General features: G+C 45.2%; 1 protein-coding gene across 2 annotated transcripts in view; it reads right to left on the bottom strand.

Annotated features, from left to right (window-relative positions):
* MYO3B (myosin IIIB) overlaps window positions 1-27,948 on the bottom strand; it is a 288,698-nt gene that overhangs the window by 214,708 nt on the left and 46,042 nt on the right. For both annotated transcript variants that reach the window (XM_083405794.1, XM_083405795.1), the window contains 3 exons: window positions 27,764-27,863; window positions 18,847-18,923; window positions 6,267-6,412 (listed from right to left, as the gene is read on the bottom strand). In XM_083405794.1, coding sequence (XP_083261920.1) covers window positions 6,267-6,412; window positions 18,847-18,923; window positions 27,764-27,863 — 323 coding nt within the window. The remainder of the gene's footprint in view (window positions 1-6,266; window positions 6,413-18,846; window positions 18,924-27,763; window positions 27,864-27,948) is intronic.

Here is a 27,948-nt window from a genome sequence, read left to right as displayed (position 1 = left end):
TGGGAATAACCCTATACAAACCTTGGACTCCTGCATTCCCCCACCCTCATTCCCTATAAATCCCCCAAGCTTTACCCCTGGGCCACACCAGATTTCATCCTGAACAGCCTTAAAGTAAGTACTCACGCCCAGGACTGTCCCTCTTTTCACCTGGCTAAGATCATATCCTCCAGAAATTGCTAGAAGTGTGCAAAATATAAATCAGCAACAGCTACTACCGTAAGGCGATAGAGGTGAAATAATTTTTAGGTTGCTGAAAACCAAAGTGCTCACTCCCTTGGCTTGTGATTGGCATTTACAGCCCCTCAATTAGAAGGCAGATCAGTCCAGTCAGCTAAAACGACCGTACAGAATTAATGAAGTCAAAATAATAGGAAAAGAGAATGCTTCGCAAAAATGAGTCAGGTACAGCAAATCAATACTTCATATTGTTGCCTGTCCTGATTCTGAACTCAGCTGCCTCCCTCTATTTCCAGACAAAATGATGCCCAACTCTATACTATGTTACTGTCATTAATGCGGCCTCTTCAGCTGCAGATTTCAGAACTAGCCTCATTTCTCTAGCCTCATTTCTATGTAAATATATTTGAGCAAAACAATTAGCACTTTTAAGAAATGAAGAGGTGGCGGCGTTCTGTTGGGGGGGGGGAAGGAACCATTCTAAGGGAACAGGAGAAGTTATATGGAGGGGGACACAAAGTTGAACCCTAGATCTACCTCCAATCAAAGAAATTTGTGAGCAAAAGGCCTGGACAGAAATCACAAAGGAATGTTTATGCTCATGCTAATAATAATAATAATAATAATAATAATAATAATAATAATAATAATAATAATGGTCCCTCTGGTCAGCCAGGCTATAATGGAGAACAACCTTTACCAAAGGTGTCATGGGCTTTGGAGACACTTGAACTCAGGACAAAAGGGAGAAACGAGCTAACAGGAAGGCACGTTTGGCAAATCCACACCGTGATCAACTCCTGCCCTGAAACCTATGTCCCCATTGTGGAAGGACGTGTGGATCCGGAATTGGCCTCCACAGTCACTTACTGTTAAAACCGTGTTCATGGAAGACAATCTTACTCAGCTACAAGTGACCGCCAAAGAAGAAGAAGACCATTGGGATATGTTGTGTGTATTTTCAATCAAAGAAAAAAACCATTCCCGAAGAAGAAGAAGAAGAAGAAGAAGAAGAAGAAGAAGAAGAAGAAGAGTTTGGATTTGATATCCCGCCTTCACTCCCTTTAAGGAGTCTCAAAGCGGCTAACATTCTCCTTTCCCTTCCTCCCCCACAACAAACACTCTGTGAGGTGAGTGGGGCTGAGAGACTTCAAGAAAGTGTGACTGGCCCAAGGTCACCCAGCAGCTGCATGTGGAGGAACGGAGACGCGAACCCGGTTCCCCAGATTACAAGACTACCGCTCTCAACCACTACACCACACTGGCTCTCAAAGCATTTGTTTTTGAAATAGATGAGCTGGAAATAAGTATCCCAGAAGACTTCTGTTTAAATAGCGTGAAGGTGTTTTGTTTAAATGCATGAAGGTGTTCAGATGCTACAACAACTGAAGTCCAAAGATCTGGAGGCATGGCGCCAACAGCTGGTTTGGAATCTTACTTGGTTACGAGTGATTGCCAAAGAAGAAGAAAGGAGAATGGAGGCCCAGCATGTTCCAAGTGGGAGCTATCAGTGAAATCAGGACAGAAAGACTAGTCAGCAGAGGGAGACCAAATTCCTTCCCTCCTGAAGTCCCCCAAGATACCCAACTGCATGGAAGCTTCAGGAAGCTGCCCCAGTTCAATATCCCACTTGTATCCTTTTGAGGGCAGTAGATATTCTCTGAGCAACTTAACGTTCCTGGAGTCAGAGTCATAGAATCATAGAATCATAGAGTTGGAAGAGACCACAAGGGCCATCGAGTCCAACCCCCTGCCAAGCAGGAAACACCATCAGAGCACTCCTGACATATGGTTGTCAAGCCTCTGCTTAAAGAACTCCAAAGAAGGAGACTCCACCACACTCCTTGGCAGCAAATTCCACTGTCGAACAGCTCTTACTGTCAGGAAGTTCTTCCTAATGTTTAGGTGGAATCTTCTTTCTTGTAGTTTGGATCCATTGCTCTGTGTCCGCTTCTCTGGAGCAGCAGAAAACAACCTTTCTCCCTCCTCTAGGTGACATCCTTTTATATATTTGAACATGGCTATCATATCACCCCTTAACCTCCTCTTCTCCAGGCAAAACATGCCCAGCTCCCTTAGCCGTTCCTCATAAGGCATCGTTTCCAGGCCTTTGACCATTTTGGTTGCCCTCCTCTGGACACATTCCAGTTTGTCAGTGTCCTTCTTGAACTGTGGTGTCAGGATATTGTGAGGGAGCGGGGGCTACATTAACATTTTCTCATCGTAACACCCTTTCCCTCTTCCCTAATATAGTGGGCAAGGAGCTACAAAGGAAGAATATGCTCTGCGTGTTTTACTTGGAGACATATATAGAGTATTGTACTGGTGGATGAAAATATGGCATCTGAAGGTTGCTAGGCAACTGCCAATACCTTCACCTACAATTTCCTAATAATCCACTGGCGGCAGCAGGTGAAGGCACTGATGTTGTTGCTTCATTCTCCAACTCTTTGCCTGCCCTTCTTACAGAACCAGCCTGATAATGCTTTGCAGAGATTGGGGGATATCTGGCTAGACAAGGGAGACAGTTATTTTTCTCAAGGTAGAGGCATCTGTTCTGGAAAATGCAATGCCTCTGGCTACTAGAGGAGCCTACCTTGAAGCCAGCGATCTTTGGAAAACCCGGGGGGGGGGAATAATGTTTGTATTTAGTGTTTTTACTTTTAACCATGTCTTGCCAAAGAACATTGTGGAAATGTGGTCTTTTCACAATTAATGCATAGTCAACGTGCCTGAGCCATGTCCTGGAGTTATCATTTCTTTTCATGGATGCTCTTTATTATGATGCTACTGATAGTTATTTACTGCATTTCTAAATGGCCCTTCATTACTTATGGTAAAGGTAAAGGACCCCTGGATGGTTAGGTCCAGTCAAAGGCGACTATGGGGTTATGGCGCTCATCTTGCTTTCAGGCCAAGGGAGCCGGCGTTTGTCCACAGACAGCTTTCTGGGTCATGTGGCCAGCAGGACTAAACCACTTCTGGTGCAACAGGACACTGTGATGGAAACCAGAGTGCACGGAAACACCGTTTACCTTCCCATCACAGCGGTACCTATTTATCTACTTGCACCGGCATGCTTTTGAAATGCTAGGTTGGCAGGAGCTGGGACAGAACAACGGGAGTTCACCCCGTCACAGGGATTCGAACCGCCGACCTTCTGATCAGCAAGTCCAAGAGGCTCAGTGGTTTGGACCACAGCACCACCTGTAGCCCTATCGTCACTTAACATCCTATAAGCAGTATTTATTCCTAGCTAGGATTGAGCTTCAGACATTACAAAGATTTGGTGAAGAATAAAAAAATAGGATGGTTAGGAGCTTACTTAATAAATTCAGTATTTTGTCCTATGGAAATAATACCAGAATATATTATTTCGTCATGCAGATTTATATGCAGTTTTGGGGGAAGAAAGAGATAAATCATAGACTGAAAGACAACCATTCCCATGTCCTGTTCTATATTTCTTCCTATCACCTGCTGATATTTTACAGTACTTCATCATGACTGTTGTTCTTTAAAGCTGTTTACAGCCTCTATCTGATAAAAATTTATGGGTATTAGTTTAGAAATTTGAAGCTTCCCTCACCGCTTTAATTGCTACAGCCTGTTTTACACAAGTGCAAAGGGCAAAAGAGAGAGGGAGAGAAAAGAGAGAGAGATGAATTGCTGCTTAAGTTTGAATAATTTTTGAAGGGGGGACGGCAGTCTGGGTTGTGCAACAGAGATAATACGATGCAGAATGTTGGAGAGCCTCATCTGCATATAAATAGACCTAATCAGAAATGCAAATAGCAATCAGGAGAATTCTTTTTTTTTTTTTTTAATGCCCCATGGTAATTGTGCGATTGTACAGATAATAAAAGGTCAAATATTTTCATTGCCTAAGCTTTCAAATTGCTAGTAGCAAGTAACTATCGTTCCCTTTGCACAATGGAATATGGAAGAAGCCGGCATATACCAGCTGGCAATCAACCTGGGGCAAATGCTTAAGAGCTGCCATCCTGCTTTTGTTACAACTGTCCCCATCTTTCATTCATATTCCTTAATGGGCTTTATAATCCCAGGTCCCTCGGCCAGGTGAAAACAAGACAACCGCCTAACAACATGTGAAATCAAATGCTTGTTTATATTCAGGAATGGCAAGAAAGCGTTTCGTATTTTTCATGTGTAAATAAGCAGTAAGAGAAGGGTGCAAATGATCTGGCACACATAACAGTTTCTAAATTGCCTTTGCCGCATAATAACACAAGACCTTTCCCCCATCAAAATAACCTTGTAATGTGCTGTATATTTTCAGTAACGGCCTTTACTTCTTTGGAAACAAATGGTATATCCAGTATGAGCTCATCTTAAACATTCTATGGCATGCTATGTATTCGTTCCTAGGGGCTGTGCGCCTGTTCACTCTGCTCACCAATCCCACTGCCATTCCCCCCACATTGACCTCCTAGGGCTTCCCCTTGCAACTACTAAGCTTGATTGTTCCATTCCTGTTTCTAAAGCCACTTCCATGTGTCCTCTTTCTGATGCCCCCTTATATACGCTACTGTCTCTTTAAGATGAATGGGATGCTAAGAGCCAGCCTGTCAGATACCTTGTTCAGTCAGAGAAGGTTCAGCTCAGCCCATCAATGTTGTACATATATGGGGGGCGCTGTGGGTTAAACCACAGAGCCTAGGGCTTGCTGATCAGAAGGTTGGCGGTTCGAATCCCCGCGATGGGGTGAGCTCCTGTTGCTCGGTCCCTGCTCCTGCCAACCTAGCAGTCGAAAGCATGTCAAAGTGCAAGTAGATAAATAGGTACAGCTCCGGCGGGAAGATAAACGGCATTTCCGTGCGCTGCTCTGGTCCGCCAGAAGCGTCTTAGTCATGCTGGCCACATGACCCGGAAGCTGTACGCCGGCTCCCTTGCCCAGTAAAGCGAGATGAGCGCTGCAACCCCAGAGTCGGTCATGACTGGACCTAATGGTCAGGGGCCCCTTTACCTTTACCTTACTTGTTAATCAAGTATCTATTCTAAATTGCCACACTGAATCTGGAACTTCATATTGAAAACAACACTCGGTACCAGGAGTGAAATGCCTGATTGTAGGAAGGTACCATGGAATATTTGAGGATTCCGTGATCTTTACCTTTCTCACAAGAGGCTGCTGCGAAATGGAAGGGGGGAATGTTTAAGTGCAGTAAGAAGGGAGAGACACTGAAACACAACTACTCCCAACTCCCTGTACTCAAACATCTGCCCAAAGCACCATTTCCCTCTCAGTTTCCTCCATGCCTGCTTTATGGAAACCCGCTATTGTTTGAAATCACCACTTTCCCCCGCTCAGTGTCCCTCCCTTCTTGCTCCCATACTACAGGCCACTGCTGTTGTACGCCCTGCCTTCACTTTTGCTCCCCTGCCCTGCAAATCCAGGATTGTGATCTGACACTACAAATCCTCCAGTGGTGTGATGACAACCTTACATTTTTATTACATAGAGAAATAGAGAGAAAGCTTTATATATAAAAAAAACCTATGGAAATATTACATGTTCTTATTCTGGGAGAATGCACTACTTGCATGTAGATCAAGGCAAGCAAGAATCTAACAACAACAACAATTTATTATTTATACCCCACCCATCTGCCTGGGTTTCCCCAGCCACTCTGGGCAGCTTCCAGCAAAACATTAAAATACAATAATTCATCAAACCTTAAAAGCTTCCCTAAACAGGGCTGCCTTGAGATGTCTTCTAAAAGTCAGATAGTTGTTTATTTCCTTGATATCTGATGGGAGGCGCCACTACTGAGAAGGCCCTCTGCCTGGTTCCCTGTAACCTTGCAGGGAGGGAACCACCAAAAGGCCCTTGGAGCTGGACCTTAGTGTCTGGGCAGAATGATGTGGGTGGAGACGCTCCTTCAGGTATACTGGGCCGAGGCCGTTTAGGGCTTTAAAGGTCTTAATAGTAGCATTTCTCAATCAGGGTTAACTTATGATGCAATGGTGTACCAAATTTCACAGTTGCATTTCCCTGTTGAAATGCTGCTGTCTGTGTGAGGAATGGCAATCTAGCAAGCTAAGAGAGCCACCTAGTGCCATACCTTGGGATCTTGAAAAGCGTTTTCACAGGATGCATGTCGAATAAAGGCGGGTCCCCGTCACCCAGTTCAATGGCTGTGATCCCAAGAGACCAAACGTCGCAGCGAGCATCATAGGAGTAGTCATATTGTTGTTCACAAGCAATGACCTATCAAATACAAAGGAAAACACCATCAGAGTTAACAATTGCCCCATTGTCCAAGCAGGGCATACAAATGCACTCTATTTAGGCTACATCCACACCACACATTTAAAACACATTGCTTCCCCCCAAAGAATCCTGGGATCTGTGCATTTATGAACACTAAACTACAGTTCCCAGAATTCTTTTTTTGGGGGGACGGACTCTGCTTTAAGTATTCGGTGTGAATGTAACCTTAGTTACCAATTCCGATTCAAGTCTACAATTGACAGACACACCCATTTGAATTTTCTGCATAAATTCAGGGTGTAAGTGTTCTTAATTTTTAATGGTGGCCATAGAATGCACAAAAAAATTAATTCTTGCCATCGGATGCTAATTATTCCAAAATAATTACAGTCGTCTTTGAAATCCTCTGGCAACATTTGCTTTTGAAAACAATGCTGCTTTTTATCCTCTTTAGTGCATACATTTGCAGAGCGAGAGAAAGCATGGGCATCTAAAAGGGAAATGTACAGGAATTATTGCATTTTGCTCATTTATTATTTCACATTTACATCCCACCATCATGGAAACCCAATGCAGCTTACATGTGGATCAAATCTCAGCATTTCAAATTATTGATATTCACATTTTCCTGACAAAAAGGCGACGGTTTATTCCCCACAAAAATATTAACAGAGAGCAAGAATAAGTACTTAAAAAGCAGCTCCTCCTTTTAAAGGCAGAGGGGGTGGAACAAGGCAGGTGGAATAGTTTGTCCCTGATCGTTCCAGCAGTCTCTCTCCTGTAAAGACTGATCAGAAAAAGAGATCTCAGTGGACAGCTCAGCAAATTAAGTGCCAAAGAAACCAAGCTAGAAAACCTATTCCATAGCATAGATCAGCCTTCCCCAAGCTTGTTACCCCCAGATGTTACTGGGCTACAGCTTCCATCATCCCCGATCATTGGAGGTAGTCCAGCCACATCTGGAGGGAACCAGGTTAGAGAAACCTGGAGGAGAAGGTGCCGCCATGATGAAACCATGGTCCATCTGTCTTACCTCTAAGGGAATGGGAAGATACATACAGAATGAACTTCTCCCCAAGTATTAACACCAGAGGTTAAGTTTTTGTTTTTTGTTTGTTAAATCATTTAGTTGTGTCCGACTCTTCGTGACCCCATGGACCAGAGCATGCCAGGCACTCCTGTCTTCCACTGCCTCCCGCAGTTTGCTCAAACTCATGCTGGTAGCTTCAAGAACACTGTCCAACCATCTTGTCCTCTGTCGTCCCCTTCTCCTTGTGCCCTCAATCTTTCCCAACATCAGGGTTTTTTCCAGGGAGTCTCATGAGGTGGTCAAAGTATTGGAGCCTCAGCTTCAGGATCTGTCCTTCCAGTGAGCACTCAGGGCTGATTTCCTTCCGAAGGGATAGGTTTGATCTTCTTGCAGTCCATGGGACTCTCAAGACTCTCCTCCAGCACCATAATTCAAAAGCATCAATTCTTCGGCGATCAGCGTTCTTTATGGTCCAGCTCTCACTTCCATACATCACTACTGGGAAAACCATAGCTTTAACTATACGGACCTTTGTCGGCAAGGTGATGTCTCTGTTATTAAGTTAAGTTTTTAAGTTTAGATACCACTTTGGGTATGTGGCAATGCCACATTAGAGAGAGAGAGAGAGAGAGAGAGAGAGAGAGAGAGAGAACCCAAATCCACAAAAATTCTATATGTTTATTTGGAAAGCTATAAGGATAATGGTGATGATTATGGTGATATATTTATGTGCCACTCATCTGACTGGGTTGCCCCAGCTACTATGTTACTCTAAAAAAGAAAGAAAGAAATAAAGAAATAAAGAAAAGGTAAAAGACCCCTGGATGGTTAAGTCCAGTCAAAGGCAACCATGGGGTTGTGGCGTTCATCTTGCTTTCAGGCTGAGGGAGCCGGCATTTGCCCACAGACAGCTTTCTGGGTCATGTGGCCAGCAGGACTAAACTGCTTCCGGCACGGAACACCGTGACAGAAACCAGAGTGCACAAAATTGCTGTTTACCTTCCCACCACAGTGGCACCTATTTATCTACTTGCACTGGCCTGCTTTTGAACTGCTAGATTGGCAGAAGCTGGGACAGAGCAACCCGAACTCACCCCTTCACTGGGATTCAAACTACCGACCTTCTGATCGGCAAGCCCAAGAGGCTCAGTGGTTTAGACTACAGCGCCACCCGCATATGTTACTCTACTCCTATTCCAACAATATGTCTGGCTTTCATGACTGATGACTGAATGTAATAGAAAATTAGCATTTAAATTGACACAAAACTATGAGAAAACAGCAAAATGTAGACACATGGTTCAAGAGGGTCTATATGTTTTGTATGATTCAAAAAACAACAAGGAAGCACAGAGAATACAGGATTGCTCAGCGACTCCTTTAAAAAGTATGCCTGGATTCTACACCGCAAAACTATCCACCCGCCTCCCCCTCTTCCTCTCTCCTCAGAATACACAACAAATGCATTCAAAAAAACATAGCCGCAGGCATACAATGTATAACACGGCGTGATTATGGCTGTGGCGCGAGACTAGCTGGAGACCTGAACTGGACAATTAGCACCGCTGACCCACCAAGCTGGGAAGAAGCTAGAGTTTAAAAGGTCTGAGCCTCCTGGGGAAAAACCTGGTGATGTTACTAGCTAAGCAGCTTATGAGGTATGCCGGCATTATGCTGAAAAATGGATCAGTGTACACACATTCAAAACCCTGAACATGGCACAATCTAGTTACCCTTGCTCCAAGGACAGCAAAAGAGCCGGCCAAGCAAACAAAATTCACCGTCTGATTTTTGTAATGTTACGACACGGTTTAATTTAATTTACAGCACCAAGGCAAGATGCTATACATATTATACATGCATGCAACTCGGTTTTGTATGTTCTATAGAGAGCCAGTGTGGTGTAGTGGTTAAGAGCGGTGGACTCGTAATCTGGGTAACCGGGTTCGCGTCTCCGCTCCTCCACATGCAGCTGCTGGGTGACCTTGGGCTAGTCACACTTCTCTGAAGTCTCTCAGCCCCACTCACCTCACAGAGTGTTTGTTGTGGGGGAGGAAGGGAAAGGAGAATGTTAGCCGCTTTGAGACTCCTTCGGGTAGTGATAAAGCAGGATATCAAATCCAAACTCCTCTTCTTCTTCTTATATGGATTCTGTGCTAGGGAGACTATCTTCAGATTTCTAACTTGCATGGATCATGACAGCAAGTATATGTGTGTGTGTATGTTGAATGATGGTAGTGGGGGATTGACTGATGTAAGACAGAGTGGTTCACATCGCATTTTATATTTTAAGAGCTGGAGCAATGCTCTTTCAGTCAGCAGACTGGCAATAGGAATGAATGGCGTTTAAATGGCGGGTGTATCTGAGCTAAAATAAATCAGCCTCATTTGCCTCTCAATCCAATCACTCTCTTGCTTTCCATTTGCCATACAACTATTTGAATATACATAAAATACTCTGTATTCAAATACACAGGAGCTAGGAGAAAATGTAAGGATAATAGGCATGGAAATATATTGCTGCTCTTTTCTAATCAGAAAAATCAGGTACACACACGAGGCTTGCTTAAGAGGACAGTCTGCTCCACGGTAACTCAACATATAGCTCAGGGGTAGGCAACCTAAGGCCCAGGGGCCGGATGCGGCCCAATTGCCTTCTCAATCCGGTCCATGGAGAGTCCAGGAATCAGCGTGTTTTGACATGAGTAGAATGTGTGCTTTTATTTAAAATGCATCTCTGGGTTATTTGTGGAGCATAGGAATTTGTTCATTTCCCCTCCCCCCTTCAAAATATAGTCTGGCCCACCACATGGTGTGAGGGACAGTGGACCAGCCCACAGCTGAAAAAGGTTGCTGACCCCTGATATAGCTCTTCTTCCAGTTCAAGAAAAAGCTTTAAACAAGGTATGTTTCATCTACGGAAGAATACAGAGCTGGGAAATAGCAGCCGGATTTTATGTTTTTAGAAATGGACACGATATGCAAGGATGTGTGTGTGGGGGGGGGGGGGAATGATCCAGTTTTCATTTAAAAGCAAACTCATCTAGTTTGCACTTTCCCCAAAAATATGTGGATTGAAATACAGTGGTACCTCAGGTTAAGTACTTAATTCGTTCTGGAGGTCCGTTCTTAATCTGAAACTGTTCTTAACCTGAAGCACCACTTCAGCTAATGGGGCCTCCCACTGCCACCGCGTGATTTCTGTTCTCATCCTGAAGCAAAGTTCTTAACCTGAGGTACTATTTCTGGGTTAGCGGAGTCTGTAACCTGAAGCGTATGTAACCTGAGGTACCACTGTACAGTACAGCCATCCTTTGACATTCACACAGAATATTGCAACGCAGTTGTTCAGCCAAGTGATGGGCAGTGTGCAACTAAGTTTTACTTAGAGTAGATCCACGGAAATTAATGAGTCTACCATACTCATGTCCATTGATTTTACTGGGTCTACTCGGAGTAAAGCTTGGTAGAATACCATCCAATGTGTACAAAAACAGATATACTAAGGTGTACATTTAAATGCCTGCATTAGTGAAAATGGTACAAAAATATGTTCTATTAGGAGAAACTGCTTGCAAGAATGTGTATCCTAGGGGAAGAAAAGGCACCCCTGCCTGTACGGGCCAGTCTTGACAGACTCTAGGGTTGTACGCCCATCTCACTCAAGAGGCCGGGGGCCAGCGCTGTCCGGAGACACTTCCGGGTCACGTGGCCAGCGTGACAAGCTGCATCTGGCGAGCCAGCGCAGCACACGGAAACACCGTTTACCTTCCCGCTAGTAAGCGATCCCTATTTATCTACTTGCACCCGAGGGTGCTTTCGAACTGCTAGGTTGGCAGGCGCTGGGACCGAGCAACGGGAGCGCACCCCGCTGTGGGGATTCGAACTGCCGACCATGCGATCGGCAAGCCCTAGGCGCTGAGGCTTTTACCCACAGCGGAAACTGCGTGTGTAATCAGGAGAAAATTTTACTAAAAGGTTGAGGAATTTTCATGAGGAATTTTAAAAGGAAATCAGAAACTGATGCAGAAATGTAGAAAATTGAACTAAAGATGAGAAATAGAGAAACTCACCTGTCCTAAACCATATGCATCTCCTTCCACCCCAGCAGTTCTAAGTGCTCCTAAGAATCTGTAAAGCACCCAGCCATCAGCCCCAGGCAGCATGGCCAATGGTGGGGAAGATGGGATATGTCTGCTACTGGTTCTCACAAGCCCTCCTAAAATCACGATTAAAAGCAGACTCCCCTCATGATTCCTGTCAGGAGTTCAGCCTATACACGAGTAGGACCCTGGTAGAGACACATGCCCGACTGGCATGTTCCCTCAGTCCTAGTCAATCGTTCGAGAGCTTCATAAGCTTTCTTCAGTCTGAACATCACAGCGACTGATGCCAACCGACACCAGCACACTTAGGGATCCGCAGAGTTTGCGCACCTTGCGTGACAGACCTCAGCAACTCCGCATTTTGGCTTATCGACTTTATTTACATATAAACACACGGAGCACTGCAACATGGCTCCCTCTCTGTCTAGCATCAGACAGCAAAGAGAAAAAGAACAAAGGACAATAGTCCCACTTCACGGAACACAGTAACACAAACATCCTGTCTCCGTCACTACCCACTCTGTGGAGTCAAAACATATACCGTCATGTGATAGACAACAATCCCATGACTGCAATCATAGACCAGGAATTCTAACAATTCCAGCATCAACCAGCTCCCCCTTGCAGCCACCTCCATTTTCTTTCCCTTCTAACCTGATGAAGAATTATGGAGAACTCAGACACGTTGCACACTTTTTTGTAACATTTTGCTTGGCCGAATATAGAATTGTGAAAATACAGATTCTGGAATTTTCTTCCAGTGTGCCACAGAACCCATGTAATAAATATGAGAAGTCCTATTTCGTAAATCTTTCTTCTTCCTAGGTTCCCCAAATTTTCATCCACTGCCATATGCTATGGAAATTTAGGAACGGTTTAGAGAGAGAGCAATGAGAGAATAACTCAAAAGCATTAGAGAACAGGCTGAAGAAGATATGGTGAAGTAAAACTGCGCACAAAATGGTTAATGTTTGCCATTATGAGTTATGCCTGCGCAAAATTTAAAAGAGGAAACGACAGATATAGTTTTTATTTTTAAATATATATAATTTATTTGATTGTGAGGCGCCCCCCCAGAATGATGACTCAACGTTTACATCCTGAATGAAAACCCGTCGTATCTTGGCATTTACCATTAACAGAGACTGTCAAAATGCGAGGGGCAACACTATGGCAGGAAGCTTGACACATTTCAAGCTTTTGAAATTTCTTCACCCTCTTTCCAAAAACATCTGTTCCCAATATTGTCACTTCTCTGAATTCATGTAAATGAACTCCTTAGAGGCAGTAACTCAGAAGGAAGTCACAGCCAATTCTGCTAGGCATAGCAAAATCAATTGCCTTTCATTTTTAGCCCTCCCATTTTGAAATATATATAAAAAAATAGCAATCGGCTCGGTTATAAGGCAGCAAAACAGTATCTATGGAGGCTGTCCAATCATTAAAACACATCCCCAGCCCTGAAAAGAAACTAAACAGTTTTATCTATAGTTAATCAAAGGATCCATAGTACTTTGTTAATGAAGTAGAATCAAGTAGAATTGGAAGAAACCCGGTGGATCATTTAGTTTAAACGCCTGCAATGCAGGAATATGCAGTTGTCCCATATGGGGATAAAACCCGCAACCTTGGGGTTATCAGCACCATGCTCTAACCCATGGGTAGGCAAACTAAGGCCTGGGGGCCGGATCTGGCCCAATCGCCTTCTAAATCCGGCCGACGGACGGTTCGGGAATCAGCGTGTTTTTACATGAGTAAAATATGTCCTTTGATTTAAAATGCATCTCTGGGTTATTAGTGGGGCCTGCCTGGTGTTTTTACATGAGTAAAATGTGTGCTTTTATTTAAAATGCACAGATGGGGAGCCACTGCAGAGAAGGCCCTGCTCTTGTGTTGCCACTCTCCAGACCTCTCGAGGAGGAGAAAATGAAGAAGGGGCTCAGATGATGATCTCGGGGTCCAGGTAGGTTCAAGGAAGATGCAGTCCTTGAGGTATTGTGGTCCTGAGCCATTTAAGACTTTCTAGGTCAAAACCAGCACTTTGAATTGGGCCTGAAAACCAATTGGTAGCCAGTGCAGTCGGACTAGAATCGGTGTAATATGCTCAAACCATTTTGCTCCGGTGAGCAACCTGGCCGCTGAATTCTGCACTAGCTGAAGCTTCCGAACCGTCTTCAGAGGCAGCCCTATGTATAACCCATTGCAGTAATCTAACCTTGAGGTGACCAGAGCATAGACAACAGTAGTTAGGCTTTCGCTGTCCAGATAGGGGCGTAGCTGGGCCACCAGCTGAAGCTGTTCAACATTACATGTGAATACCTGCGCAAGTGTACAACTTGATTGTTTGCGATTGTGCGCTCATTGAATGCAAGGCGTGAACACTCCTAGGGGGAAGGGGAAAGAGGGACTGAGCCATTGATTCCCACCCCAAATGCTGCACACATTGCAAGCACCCTTGTTTTCTGCTGCTCCAGAGAAGCGGACACGGAGCAATGGATCCAAACTACAAGAAAGAAGATTCCACCTAAACATTAGGAAGAACTTCCTGACAGTAAGAGCTGTTCGACAGTGGAATTTGCTGCCAAGGAGTGTGGTGGAGTCTCCTTCTTTGGAGGTCTTTAAGCAGAGGCTTGACAACCATATGTCAGGAGTGCTCTGATGGTGTTTCCTGCTTGGCAGGGGGTTGGACTCGATGGCCCTTGTGGTCTCTTCCAACTCTATGATTTTATGATTCTACATATGTGGCATTCTTCCCTCTTTTGCTCAGCTTGTTTAGATTCTATTTAGCACACAACAAGAATGGCTCTTTAATCTTTTGGGCGATCACATTGCCTGCTGTTTACTCAGTAAACAGCATTTGAAGAGAAGATGTGCTTGATTAGAAAGGCAAGGGCAAAGCCCTGCCTCAGTGTCTCTTTATGAGTATATCCTAAATATCTTCACACTTGGGAAGACAGGCGAACTAATATCAGTGTACTGGAAGAAGCAAAGGTCACCAGTGTTGAAGCAATGATTCTTCAACATCAACTTTGTTGGACTGGTCATGTTGTGCGGATGCCTGATGATCGATCGTCTTCCAAAGCAACTACTCTATTCTAAACTTAAAAATGGAAAGCGCAATGCTGGTGGTCAACAAAAGAGGTTTAAAGACTGTCTCAAGGCAAATCTTAAAAAATGTAGTTTAAACACCGACAACTGGGAAACACTGGCCTGCGAGCGCTCCAGTTGGAGAACAGCCTTTACCAAAGGTGTCATGGACTTTGAAGACTCTTGAACTCAGGACGCAAGGGAGAAACGTGCTAAGAGGAAGGCATGCTTGGCAAACCATCATCGTGATCAACTCCTGCCTGGGAACCAATGTCCCCACTGTGGAAGGACGTGTGGATCCAGAATTGGCCTCCACAGTCACTTACGGAATCACTGATAAAACTGTGTTTATGGAAGACAATCATACTCGGCTATGAGTGATCGCCAAAGAAGAAAGAAGAATGAGTTCAGACCCTCCAAGTGTCCCCATTTTCCAGGGCCCTTCCTTATTTAGAGAAGCTGTCCTGGTTTCTGATTTTATCCCGGAATGTCCTGCTTTTCCTTAAACGTAAAGGTAAAGGGACCCCTGACCGTTAGGGTCCAGTCACAGATGACTCTGGGGTTCCAGTGCTCACCTCACTTTATTGGCTGAGGGAGCTGGCGTAGAGCTTCCAGGTCATGTGGCCAGCATGACTAAGCCGCTTCTGCTGAACCAGAGCAGCACACGGAAACGCCATTTACCTTCCCGCCAGAGTGGTACCTATTTATCTACTTGCACTTGTACGTGCTTTCGAACTGCTAGGTTGACAGGAGCTGGGACCAAACAACGGGAGCTCACCCCGTCGCGGGGATTCGAACCGCCGACCATCTGATCGGCAAGCCCTAGGTTCTCTGGCTTAACCCACAGAGCCACCCGCATCCCACAGCGCCACCCGCTTTTCCTTAGAACATCCCTATTTTCATTGGAGAAATGTTGGAGGGTATGTGAGTCATCTCCCCTTTCTCTCAGGGGCTCTTATACAAACAACGGTTTATCTGAAGCAATGGCAACCCGTTCCCAAACCGAACATGACTCCGTTCTGCAAAAGTACCAGCAAACTGGGAGAGGAGTGAATCTGCAAAATTATAGTTACAGTGAGACACTGCCTAATGAGCATTAAATTTGCCTTCTATGTTATAAAAGGGACGTGTATACAATCTTTCCTTACTGCAGAGAAACTGTTAATCTCATTGTTAAGATCCTGCTTTTCCTTTCCCCCGTTCAAACAATCTGCATGTGCGCAATGACTTTCAGATGCCTTTGAGGCATCAAAAAATCAAATGGATTTTGTACTTTATTTGTCTAAATGTGCATCTTTCCCCTAGAATTTGGCCGACATAAACTCTCCCTCTTATTTAAATGGTACTCGGGCAGAGAACAAAACGTCCGTCCAGATCAGGGAAGCTAATGTTAGCTAAATAGGAAGTAAAGAAACCTCAAGCTATTAAGCCGGGACTGACCTTGAGCCCTGTGATGCGGGCCACTGAACAGCAAATAGGAGATGCTGGAGGGGAGAAAAGGCAAAAGGCAAGCAAGGCCCCTTTTTAGACTGTTTGTATGCATTGGGCGTGATGTTTATTTCCAATGAATTATAAAAACAAGCTTGCTGTTCTCAATTACTGTAGGTAGAATCCTGCCACTTTTGCTAGGCATTTGCTTTTTTCATTGAAAGGTATTTAAAGCCTTTTAATTAAAACTGCCCAGCACATTACAGTTGCAGCGTCATTTTGAACGTAGGATGGATATTGCAAGTTATCATTTAAATAGACCCATCAAAAGAAATATGTTTTGATTACATAAGAAGTTTTGCTTTAAAGCAGCAGCTGGAGCTTCTAGCTGCGAAGGCTTGTTCAACAGGACATTTCTAGAATGCCATTGAAGATTACATTGTTTTTCAGTAAGAATGTTATTTTTGAAATCCCAAAAGATCTGCCTTATTTTTTAATCCATGCAGTTTAAAAATAAAAAAGTTGTATTGAAATGCATTCGGATATTTGCTGCTCATTTATTGCTTCTTGTGTACAGGCAATGAGCGTTTCACACAGGGGTGGCATTCTTGACCCCTGTGCACATCGGTGGAGCGCTAACAAGTAAATAATAATAATAATAATAGCTTATATATACCCTGCCCATCTGGCTGGGTTTCCCCAGTCACTGGCAGCTCCCAACAGAATATTAAAAACACAATAAAACATCAAACATTAAAAACTTCCCTAAACAGGGCTGCCTTCAGATGTCTTCTGAAAGTCAGGTGGTTGTTTATTTCCTTGACATCTGATAGGAGGGTGTTCCACAGGGCGGGTGCCACTACTGAGAAGGCCCTCTGCCTGGTTCCCTGTAACCTTCCCTATAACCTCGCAGGGAGGGAACCGCCAGAAGGCCCTCGGCGCCGGACCTCAGTGCCCAGGCTGAACGATGGAGGTGGAGACGCTCCTTCCGGTATACTGGGCCAAGGCCGTTTAGGGCTTTAAAGGTCAGCACCAACATTGAATTGTGCTCGGAAACGTACTGGAACCAATGTAGGTCTTTCAGGACCGGTGTTATATGTAAATAGGTCCTTGTTTCAAACAAGTACAGGGGGATCAGTCCATCTCTGGTCCTTTTCCCTCTTGACATATTGATTCCATCCAATTTTGCTGGAACTTTTTTTTCTTTTTAATAAAACTCCAAAAAGAACTTTGCATTCACAATAGTACACATTTCATATTCATTTCTGTCTGTTTCCCCAAAAATATCAATTCCCTATGCATTTCCCCCTAAATATTTTCCCCTAAATATTCATGCATTGCATTGCTACCCAAAATATTCATTTTAATATTAAAATATTCATTTTAATGTTTTTGAGCCAAGAAGTGCACTGGAAAATTCAAATAAGTGTGCAGCACATGTAGGATGACTGACCAGGCAGAGGTTGTTTTAAATGAGGTGCTACTTGTGTTGAACATTGCATAGGCTCTGGTGTCGCATTTATTCTGGGTCTGAATGTTTTAAAGGGACCAGGTGCATCTCTCACCACCCTCCTCTTACAGAATAGCCCACTTTGTTCTCTGTTGAGTGACAGGCTCAGCAGGATGGAGGCAAGTCTTCAGTGGCACCCTGGACAGCTCCATGCATGGCTCCGCAAGAGCAATGCTCAAATGTTGTTTCAGCGGCAGTCATCCTCAGACTGACCCTTAAATAGCGGTTGCTGCATCATTTCAGTTGCTAGCTCTACCTTGCATGAGAGGAACCTCTTGATTTAAAGGGGACAAGTCTATTTTAGCAGCCATTAATCCAATGGAGGAGGTAAAAATGTGGCTCTCCTTGGGCTCTGAGTCTTAAGAGTCAGAGGAAGAAGAGTTTGGATTTGATATCCCGCTTTATCACTACCCGAAGGAGTCTCAAAGCGGCTAACGTTCTCCTTTCCCTTCCTCCCCCACAACAAACACTCTGTGAGGTAAGTGAGGCTGAGAGACTTCAGAGAAGTGTGACTGGCCCAAGGTCACCCAGCAGTTGCATGTGGAGGAGCGGGGAAGCGAACCCGGTTCACCACATTACGAATCCACTGCTCTTAACCACTACACCACACTGGCTCTACAATGTGACTTCCTAAGGCTAGAGATGTACTGGAACAACAGAACACTCTGGACCAGGTACTTCTGCTGCAGTTTTCTTTCTCCTAATCTGAATTCCGGACCTCCTCCCCAAAAGGGGGGCAGAGAATCTGACTCTATTGCCATGACACTGACACATTCATGACACTCACCATATGAGTTAACTGTTGGAGGGAGTGTTGCCAGATTAGAGAAACTGTAGTATTTAACAAATTCCTTTGATGACCTGCTATATAGAATCAGGTTGGATGTAAAGCAGATTCAGTGGGAAACTACCATTCACCATAGATGTGGGTTCAAACTTTGCTGCCCTGTTTTTGGCACATAACTTCGGTCACCTCAGCTAAATCCCAATCTTCTTACTCGGCTTATTCTTAAAGATGGATGGCTAGTATTCTATATATAAAGGGGGTTTGAGAATTCAGATAACATGTATCTCAAAGCCCTGGAATCTTAAACCTAGCTTTTTATTTTTGTATTTAAGATAACTTATGTACTACTTGATTGTCAAAAACACACACACCAAAACAACAAATAACAAGACAACGAAATTAGCAGTTAAAAAACAAAACACCAGTTCAAAGCAGCTATTTAATAGAAGTAAGCGTATACACGATAAGCAAACTATAGCTCACCTCAGGAGCCATCCAAAATGGGGTTCCGACTGAAGTGTTTCTCCTCAGCCTCGTGCTGGTAAGCTGTGCAGAAACACCTGTAATGATAAAATGCATTCCAAGTATTGGCACAATAGCATTCCTTTTTGAAAACTGATCCTTATTGCCCTTTCAATACAATGCCAGAGAGGGCCATCAAGGTCAATAGATTTATACAATTCCCCCCACTAATGGGTGACAATTCTAAAGTCAGGCAATTCTAAAGTCGGTGCATTTTGGAATTGCCTAGCCAAGATGTCAGTCCCAGAATCAATTGAGGCTTCTGTTTGAATAGAATCAATCACCTTCTATGGTGGCACATCTCTGCCATTTGGACAGATGTCAACCAAATTACACTTGAGATTGGCAGATCATTTGGCACCAAGTACATCATATAAATTATTATTATTATTATTATTATTATTATTATTAATTTATACCCAGCCCATCTGGCTGAGTTTCCCCAGCCACTCTGGGCAGCTTCCAATCAAGTGTTAAAAACAATACAGCATTAAATGTTAAAAACTTCCCTAAACAGGGCTTTACATGTGTGTGTGTGTGTGTGTGTGTGTGTGTGTGTGTGTGTGTAAAGGTAAAGGACCCCTGGATGGTTAAGTCCAGTCAAAGGCGACTATGGGGTTGCGGCACTCATCTCGCTTTTCAGGTCAATGGAGCCGGAGTTTGTCCACAGACAGCTTTCCAGGTCATGTGGCCAGCATGACTAAACTGCTTCTGGTGCAACAGAACACTGTGACAGAAACAGAGTGCATGGAAACGCCGTTTACCTTCCTGCCACAGCGGTGTCTTTATCTACTTGCACTGGCGTGTTTTCGAACTGCTATGTTGGCAGGAGCTGGGTCAGAGCTCAATCTGTCATGCAAATTTGAACCGCCGACTTTCCGATCAGCAAGTCCAAGAGGCTCAGTGGTTTAGACCACAGCGCCACCTGCTCCCTTTTTACATTATATTGCAGCTGTGGAAACCTCGATGGGTCCCTCCAGACTGGTATCTTATTGCAGATGTATACTGCAACCTTTTATTGACACAATCATAGTGATTAGTGATGGATTTATTCTGCTTCAGTTTGATCTGCAATATAGGCACACCCCCCCATTCATGTGCGATCGACTCATGTACAACCGTGCACAGTGGTACCTCGGGTTACAGACGCTTCAGGTTACAGACTCCGCTAACCCAGAAATAGTACCTCGGGTTAAGAACTTTGCTTCAGGATGAGAACAGAAATTGCGTGGCAGTGGCGCGGTGGCAGCGTGAGGCCCCATTAGCTAAAGTGGTACCTCAGGTTAAGAACAGCTTCAGGTTAAGAACGGACCTCCAGAACGAATTAAGTTCTTAACCCGAGGTACCATGGTATACGCATGGTGCCAGGAAATCATTCCATTCAAACCCGGAAATGTCTTGCGAGTACACTCTTCTTGGAGCCCGAAGAGGACATCAGTGAGGGAACCCTGAAGCAACCTGGAGGCTCATTGTGGCTGCTCAGTCTCCCCGCCTAACAGCTGATCTGCAGGGCTGTGAGGAGAGAGTCTCTTCCTTTAAATTCCTAGGAGTTTATCTCAGTGAAGACCTTACTTGGAAAATCAGTACAACCCAGGTGGTTAAGAAAGCCCAACAGAGACTCCATCTCCTCAGAGTATTGCGAAAGAACATTTGATGATCTCCTTCTACCGGTCCACAATAGAAAGTGTCCTTTCATACTGCATCACGGTGTGGTATGCTGGTTTGACATCAACTGATAGGAAGTGCCTACAGAGGGTGGTGAATACAGCACAAGATATTACGGGCTGTCCTGTGAATCCACTGGATGACATAGCGGAAGAATGTTGCCTCAGGAGAGTAAGGAAAATTCTCAGGGATGATTCACACCCTGGCCGGCACTTTCTTGATTTCCTGCCCTCGGGCAGAAGATACAGAAGCATGATTAGTTGCACCAACAGGGTAAAAAACAGCTTCTATCCGTGGGCTGTTAGGCTGCTGAATGAAAAGATAACAACAGGGCAACTGACTTTCTGGTTTGGTGGGTTTGTGTCAGTAAATGAGGGGAATTAAGACGAAGAGAGCTGAGTGGGGGGTGCTTGTGTAATCTCACTGTATACAAGTTGTACAAGTGACAATAAAGTATTTCAATTTCAAGTGCAGCAGCAGGAGGAGGAGTTGCTTTTCCACTTACCCTCCCCCCCAGCCTCCTGCCAGCCCCAGACCTTCAATGTCAGTTGTGGATATTTTTTACATACGGCATTTTGGGTATGGATTGAAGAGAGAGTGGTGGAGAGGGTGTTTAAAGGGTGCTCCCCACTTTACACAACTTCACTTATGCACACAGGGGCCTGGAACATAACCACTGCATAAATCGCCTGTACTCCTCCAATGCAACCACGTTATTGCTGCCCCGAGGCACTTTAGCACAACAAAAGCAGGAAAGTTATGGGATTTCAGGAGGATATCCACTGACTGGAAATGAAGAAGGCTGGCCACCTCAAAATGCTTGTACTGGAAGTGGGATCACAAGTAACAGCATCGTGAGCACAAATCATGGTAAATGTGCAATAAAAAGGATGTCTGCGGGAGCCTAATCTCCACCTGCATTTGGGAACTGAAGACCTTATAGAGTCGTCCAACAAAGAACAAATTATGTACTATAGGAGGGATAACTCACACAAGTTCGGAGTAATTTGGCAACCATTTACAGAATTGTTCACTAACTGAATATTGATCTCTGTAGTTCTCGCCCATGTGCAAAAATTTCCTTTTCTATAATTTGCTGTAGATCGCCTAGAATCTGTATCCAATTTTAAAACGGCTCTCTTGGGCTTAATAGCATGTATTGATCACAACCCAAAGTGACAAGTATATAAGAGTAAATAGGTATTCAGAAGTCATGTCTGCATCAGACTTAAACTAGACTTAAAGGCCCTTCCCTTTCCTTGGGAATGGTAGTTTTTGAAGAGGAAGGTGAGGACCCCAAAAATGGAATTTTCAGCACCTTGACCAAACTACAACCCCCAGGATTCATTGGGGAAAGCAGAGACAATGTGTGATACCAGTGGGGTGTATTCAATTGTGGTTTTGTGCTGGGAGAAAGTGGGCCACCCTGTTTTCAACTTAACCAGGCTATACGGGGTGTTAGAGGAGGGGTAGTACCTCTGGCAGGGGACACACCATACACCTTTTGGGGTAGTTTGTGCATCTTTGGTCCCCAACCCTGCATTCAGCTATCACCTGTGGCTCCTAGAACAGCCTTTCTCAACCTGTGGGTCCCCAGATGTTGTGGAACTACAACTCCCATCACCCCTAGCTAGCAAGGCCAGAGCTCAGGGATGATGGGAGTTGTAGTCCAACAACATCTGGGGACCCACAGGTTGAGAACCGCTGTCCTGGAAGCTGTCTGCATGCGACAGCAGCCACACCCTGGAATGGCTTCCACTGGCTGGCTAAACCAGGTGAGGGTAGCCAATGGGTCTCAAACCCTCAGTGAGTTAGGGACTTGCGCTGCACATGAAGACAGGCTCTGGCGGATTGAGTGGACAAGACCAACGGTGGGTCCAATGGTCAAGAAGACGGATTCTGCACATGATGTAGAGAGAGAAGGGGCTGTCAACCTGGGAAGGTAGCCCATCTAGGAGGAGGAGAACTCTGATCTGAAACCTCTGCTGCCTTGTGGTATATCTTCAGGAGAAGAAAAGGCTGAGGAGCAAACCCTACACAAAACTGGAGTGGAGTCCCTAAGACAGTGTCTTACATACCTCCTTTTGGCAGCAGCTCCTGCAGCCAAGCTGGTGCCAAACATATTGCTCTGCTTTCCTTCGGACCACATCAAGGAGACCAAGCTGGGGCTGTCATGTGGACAGCCCAAGATCTCCATACACACTGCCCAGGCTTGCTCCTAACACAGCCGTTTGACTTCACCTCTGGAGACACACTCCATGAATGCCAACAACAACAAGGTAACCTCGCCACTTTTCAGGGTATCATTTAGGGAGTATGGGGGAAGCATTTTCTCTGGCCTCCATTTCAGACCAGATGTAATATCAGGAGCACCTGTATTTCTACCTACCAGGTTCTTCCTGCTGCACATTCCTTCGCATGTTTATTCAAAAGTAAGTTCCATTGAATTCAACAGGCCTTACACTTGGTTTAGTGGCCACAGGAATGCAGTGAAAGTCATTATTGTTTTGAATCGTATAATCATTCTACATACAGTGGTACCTCGGGTTAAGTACTTAATTCGTTCTGGAGGTCCGTTTTTAACCTGAAACTGTTCTGAAGCGTATGTAACCTGAGGTACCACTGTATACTTGAGGTATAAAGATGAAATAGAACGGCTACAAATGCTTTCGTTTTGCTACGCTTTGTTGTTTTGCATGCAATTCAATCTTGAATATATCAAAGAGCAGGAGAGACATTTGGATATACAGTGGTACCTCGGGATGCAAACGGGATCCGTTCTGGAGCCCCATTCGCATCCTGAACAGAACATAAGACGCAACAGCGCGTCTGTGCGTGCGCGGGTTTCGTTTCGCCTCTTCCGCGCATGCGTGTGACCTCATTTTTACCATCTGCGCATGCGCGAGTGGCGAAACCCGGAAGTAGTGCGCTCCGTTACTTCCGGGTCGCCGTGGAGCGCAACCTGAAAGCGCTCAACCTGAAGCATATTTATCCCGAGGTATGACTGTACTTTGTAAGAATTTTGGCCACTGCATAAGTGCAAACACACTGAAATCTGAAATTGTACCTGTGTCATTCTGTGGACTAAATGGACAGCGCTTAGGTTTCCTCCAGTTTCAAAATGGGTTTGGAATGCAGGTAGATTTCATCTTAGCAAACACATTACATTTTGTGCCATCAAATATTTTGCAAGGTGTTTTTTTTTTGAGATGTCAGAAATGTATGTCAAAGGATCAGACAAAAAGCCACCTAAACTTATGGCTCTCTCATCCAACTCTTCTCTCACTAAAGCACAGCCAGTTGACAGCATCAATCGTTTGCCATTCTTGTTCTATTTTGGATTTTATATCCCACTGTGGGAGTGCAACATGGTGAGTATGTGCAAAATATTGAAAAATGCTATTCAACCAATATTGTTCCCTTTTTTTTACTTCCTCCCTCCGATGTGCTCTTTTCTTTTGGCATTGACGGGTTATTTCCTGCAGCTCAAGCAAGCTGCTGGTGCTAATTATTGTCCCGGGAAGACAGCATCGGATAAAATGTAATTTCCACCCCTTACCCTTTAGATGCCAATGAGACTACGCAATAAGCTGTTGCTTTAGGCTAGTTGCTTGCCCAATTGGCTCCTCAAAACTGTGTGTTTCAACTACTCATCAATAATGAATTTCTGCACCTCCCTGCAATAAACAGGCATCTGCTCTCACATTCCTTGCACAAAGCAATCACAGAGCCTTTGCTTTTCAAATAAATTCAGCTACTTTGGAAGTACCAGGGAATTAGCACTTACTGAAGTGCCAAATGGGATGTATATAAAGCAGTTTATTCTGCTTAGGGATTGCTGCCCAGTAGGGTTGTTTTTGAGAAGCCACATTTACATACTGAAAGGTTTCCCCCCCCTAAAAAAAAAAGATTGTGGTTTCATAGAATCATAGCATTCTGGAGCCGGCGTACAGCTTCCGGGTCGTGTGGCCAGCATGACTAAGCCGCTTCTGGAGAACCAGAGCAGCGCACGGAAACGCCGTTTATCTTCCCGCCGGTGTGGTACCTATTTATCTACATGCACTGTTGTGCTTTCAAACTGCTAGGTTGGCAGGAGCTGTGACCGAGCAATGGGAGCTCACCCCATTGCGGGGATTTGAACTGCCAACCTTCTGATTGGCAAGCCCTAGGCTCTGTGGTTTAACCCCCAGTGCCACCCGCGTTCTACCCATGCAATGTGCACCAGCAGTGGAAGCACATTGGAGCCAGACTAACCAGTAATGTGTGCATAGCCTCTGTCCCAAGATGGCGATTGCGAACTGATTGCGTTAGTTGCTGCTAGGCGCTTGCAAGTACAGTGGTACCTCGGGTTACATATGCTTCAGGTTACATACGCTTCGGGTTACAGATTCCGCTAACCCAGAAATATTACCTCGGGTTAAGAACTTCGCTTCAGGATGAGAACAGAAATTGTGCTCTGGTGGCTTCAGGTTAAGTACGGACCTCCGGAACGAATTACCGTATTTTTTGCTCTATAAGACTCACTTTTTCCCTCCTAAAAAGTAAGGGGAAATGTGTGTGCGTCTTATGGAGCGAATGCAGGCTGCACAGCAATCCCTCTTGCTGTTCTGGCTTCTGAGATTCAGAATTTTTTTTTTATTGTTTTCCTCCTCCAAAAACTAGGTGCGTCTTGTGGTCTGGTGCATCTTATAGAGCGAAAAATACGGTAAGTATTTAACCTGAGGTACCACTGTATGGGGTGATGGGAGGAAGACGCAATGTCCTGACCCCGTTTTTGAAGACATAAAACTTGGCTGCGTGAGTCACATCTGCCTCGTCTCTTTTTATTATTGCTATCGTTATTACTTGAATTAGCATCCTCCTCAAGAAATCAGCAAGCTTATTCAGAAGTCTACTGCAAAACCTACTTCTTCCCGTCTCTCTTTAATCCTTTTATGGAGGCTTCCAATTTTCACTCACACTCATATCTTACAGCTGTAATTGCAAATTAAATGGATCTGTTAGCTTTGGGACCCAGAGGACCACTTCAGCTTCTGCCGAGAGTGAATAAATATGCTAAAGGCTAGTCAAAACTGTTTTAGAAAGAACAGGGCCTTCTTTTCATATGGAAAAGATAATATTTAAAATCTAGAGATTTCCTTTTTGCCTTCGCCGCACTGGGGGGGGGAAGAGCCTCTCTCCAATATTATTTCTGTGAACAAATGCAAGCAGCATGAGGGAGGAGCATGGAAGGTTCCTGGCCTGATTCGATTGCCAGGGCTGCCCACATATAGATAGCCCAAATCAGGTAACTGGTGGGAGTCCTGATCCCACCACCGACACAAAAAACCTGGGTGTTACTATTGACAATTAATTGAGCAAGATATGGGCACATAGCCACAGCTGGTGTGCTTTACGTACAATCGGATCAGGACCAGAGTTTTCCCTCTCTTCCTTCCATACTGTTTTGAAATTTCTGGGGGTTCCAGAAGCAGGTAATAGACAGCATCTTAAAAAGCAGAGAGATCACCTTGCTAACAAAGGTCCGTATAGTTAAAGCTACGGTTTTCCCAGTAGTGATGTATGGAAGTGAGAGCTGGACCATAAAGAAGGCTGATCGCCAAAGAATTGATGCTTTTGAATTATGCTGCTGGAAGAGACTCTTGAGAGTCCCATGGACTGCAAGAAGATCCAACCTCTCCATTCTGAAGGAAATCAGCCCTGAGTGCTCACTGGAAGGACAGATTGTGAAGCTAAGGCTCCAATACTTTGGCCACCTCATGAGAAGAGAAGACTCCCTGGAAAAGACCCTGATGTTGGGAAATATGGAGGGCACAAGGAGAAGGGGATGGAGGATGAGATGGTTGGACAGTGTTCTCGAAGCTACTAACATGAGTTTGACCAAACTGCGGGAGGCAGTGGAAGACAGGAGTGCCTGGCGTGCTCTGGTCCATGGGGTCACGAAGAGTCGGACACGACTAAACAACAACAAATGTTTGGGGAGGCAGTTCTGCTATCTTTCTGCCAGATAGAAATAGCTGGACTCCGCGGGGAGAGAAAACGCCCCCAATTTACCCTTCCCATCAGCACAGGAGTGATCTGGCTGGTTCCTCCCTCAAACAGCAGCTTCTGCCTTCTCCAAGCTTCTCCTCTGCCTTCTCCCTCCATGACTCCATCCAAGACTTATAAGCCCCTGGGAGGAGGTTGGGAGCTTGTGTTATTTCACCAGCTCCACCCTCCAGCTTGTTTGACCTGATTGCTGGTCAGGCTTCCTGAGAGGAACCAGATAGATTAGAAGCTTCTCCCTCCTCTTCCCCATACCTGAGAAAACAGGAGACTGCCTTATTGTTATGTGCTGAGTTGAGTAGGATCCAAAATGCAGCAGTCTGATTGGTCCTAGACAGTGGCGTAGCGTGGGGGGTGCAGGGGGGGCCGGCCGCACCGGGCGCAACATCTGGGGGGGGGGGCGCGCTCGCACTCGCAGCTCTCTGCCCCTACCTGGCTCACTCACTCTCTCTCACTGCAGTGCTGGCTGTGCGAATCCGATCCGAGCCGCCGCGTCGCCGCTGCCCACTGTGGAGGGGAGGGTGCCAGGCGTGCGGTGCGGTGCAGAGAGAGAGAGAGAGGGACTATCTGGGAGAGGGACAGTGCAGCGGGGGGGGGGCGACGCAAATTACTTGCCTTGCCCCAGGTGCTGACAACCCACGCTGCACCACTGGTCCTGGATCAATAGGCTCCAGAATGCAGCAGTCTGACTTGCCCACAGGAGCCACCCTATCCAGCTCTAGATGGAAGTGAATCCGCGACCTGATTGGCCTACAGGAGAATCCCGGAATTAGCCAATCACGTGGGGCCCAATGTGTAAATAATGTATATAAAGCAGACATTCTGGGGGAACTTCCATTCCTCCTCACCACGATGAGCTGAATAAAGAGCATGAAATCCACTCTCGACTTCGAGTATATTTCACTTATAGTGAGCAGACCTTTGGGTGGCAGCTCCAGGATTTCAAATGAGGCCTACCTGGAGATTCCAGGTATTGAAGGTGGGCACTCTTGCCTGCAAAGCGTGAGCTCTGCTGCCTCTGAGCTACGACCCCTTCCCTAGCATTGCTTTTTGCCTTCTCATTTCAAGATTCCTCCCCGAAAGAACACTCAGGTGAAGAGACTTCTCTGCTTTCCCATGCAGTCAAAAACCCAGACACCCTGGTCGAAAGAAAGAAGCTGTTCATTACCAAAGTCAACAAGCTTGACTCCTCCTTCTGTCGTCAGGAGAATGTTGTTCCCCTTGACATCACGGTGAATGATCCGGTTGTTGTGTAAGTGCTGAAGACCCTGGTGCCAAAAAAAAAAGGAGGAGGAGGAGAAGGGGAGGGGAGAGAAAGAGAAGATGCTAACTCCGGTTTTGAAATGTCATTTC

Source organism: Podarcis tiliguerta (assembly GCF_965153285.1).
Source record: "Podarcis tiliguerta genome assembly, chromosome: 1".
NCBI lineage: Eukaryota > Metazoa > Chordata > Lepidosauria > Squamata > Lacertidae > Podarcis > Podarcis tiliguerta.
The sequence above is the reverse complement of the archived record's forward strand: the minus strand, read 5'-3'. Positions and strand labels throughout refer to the sequence as shown.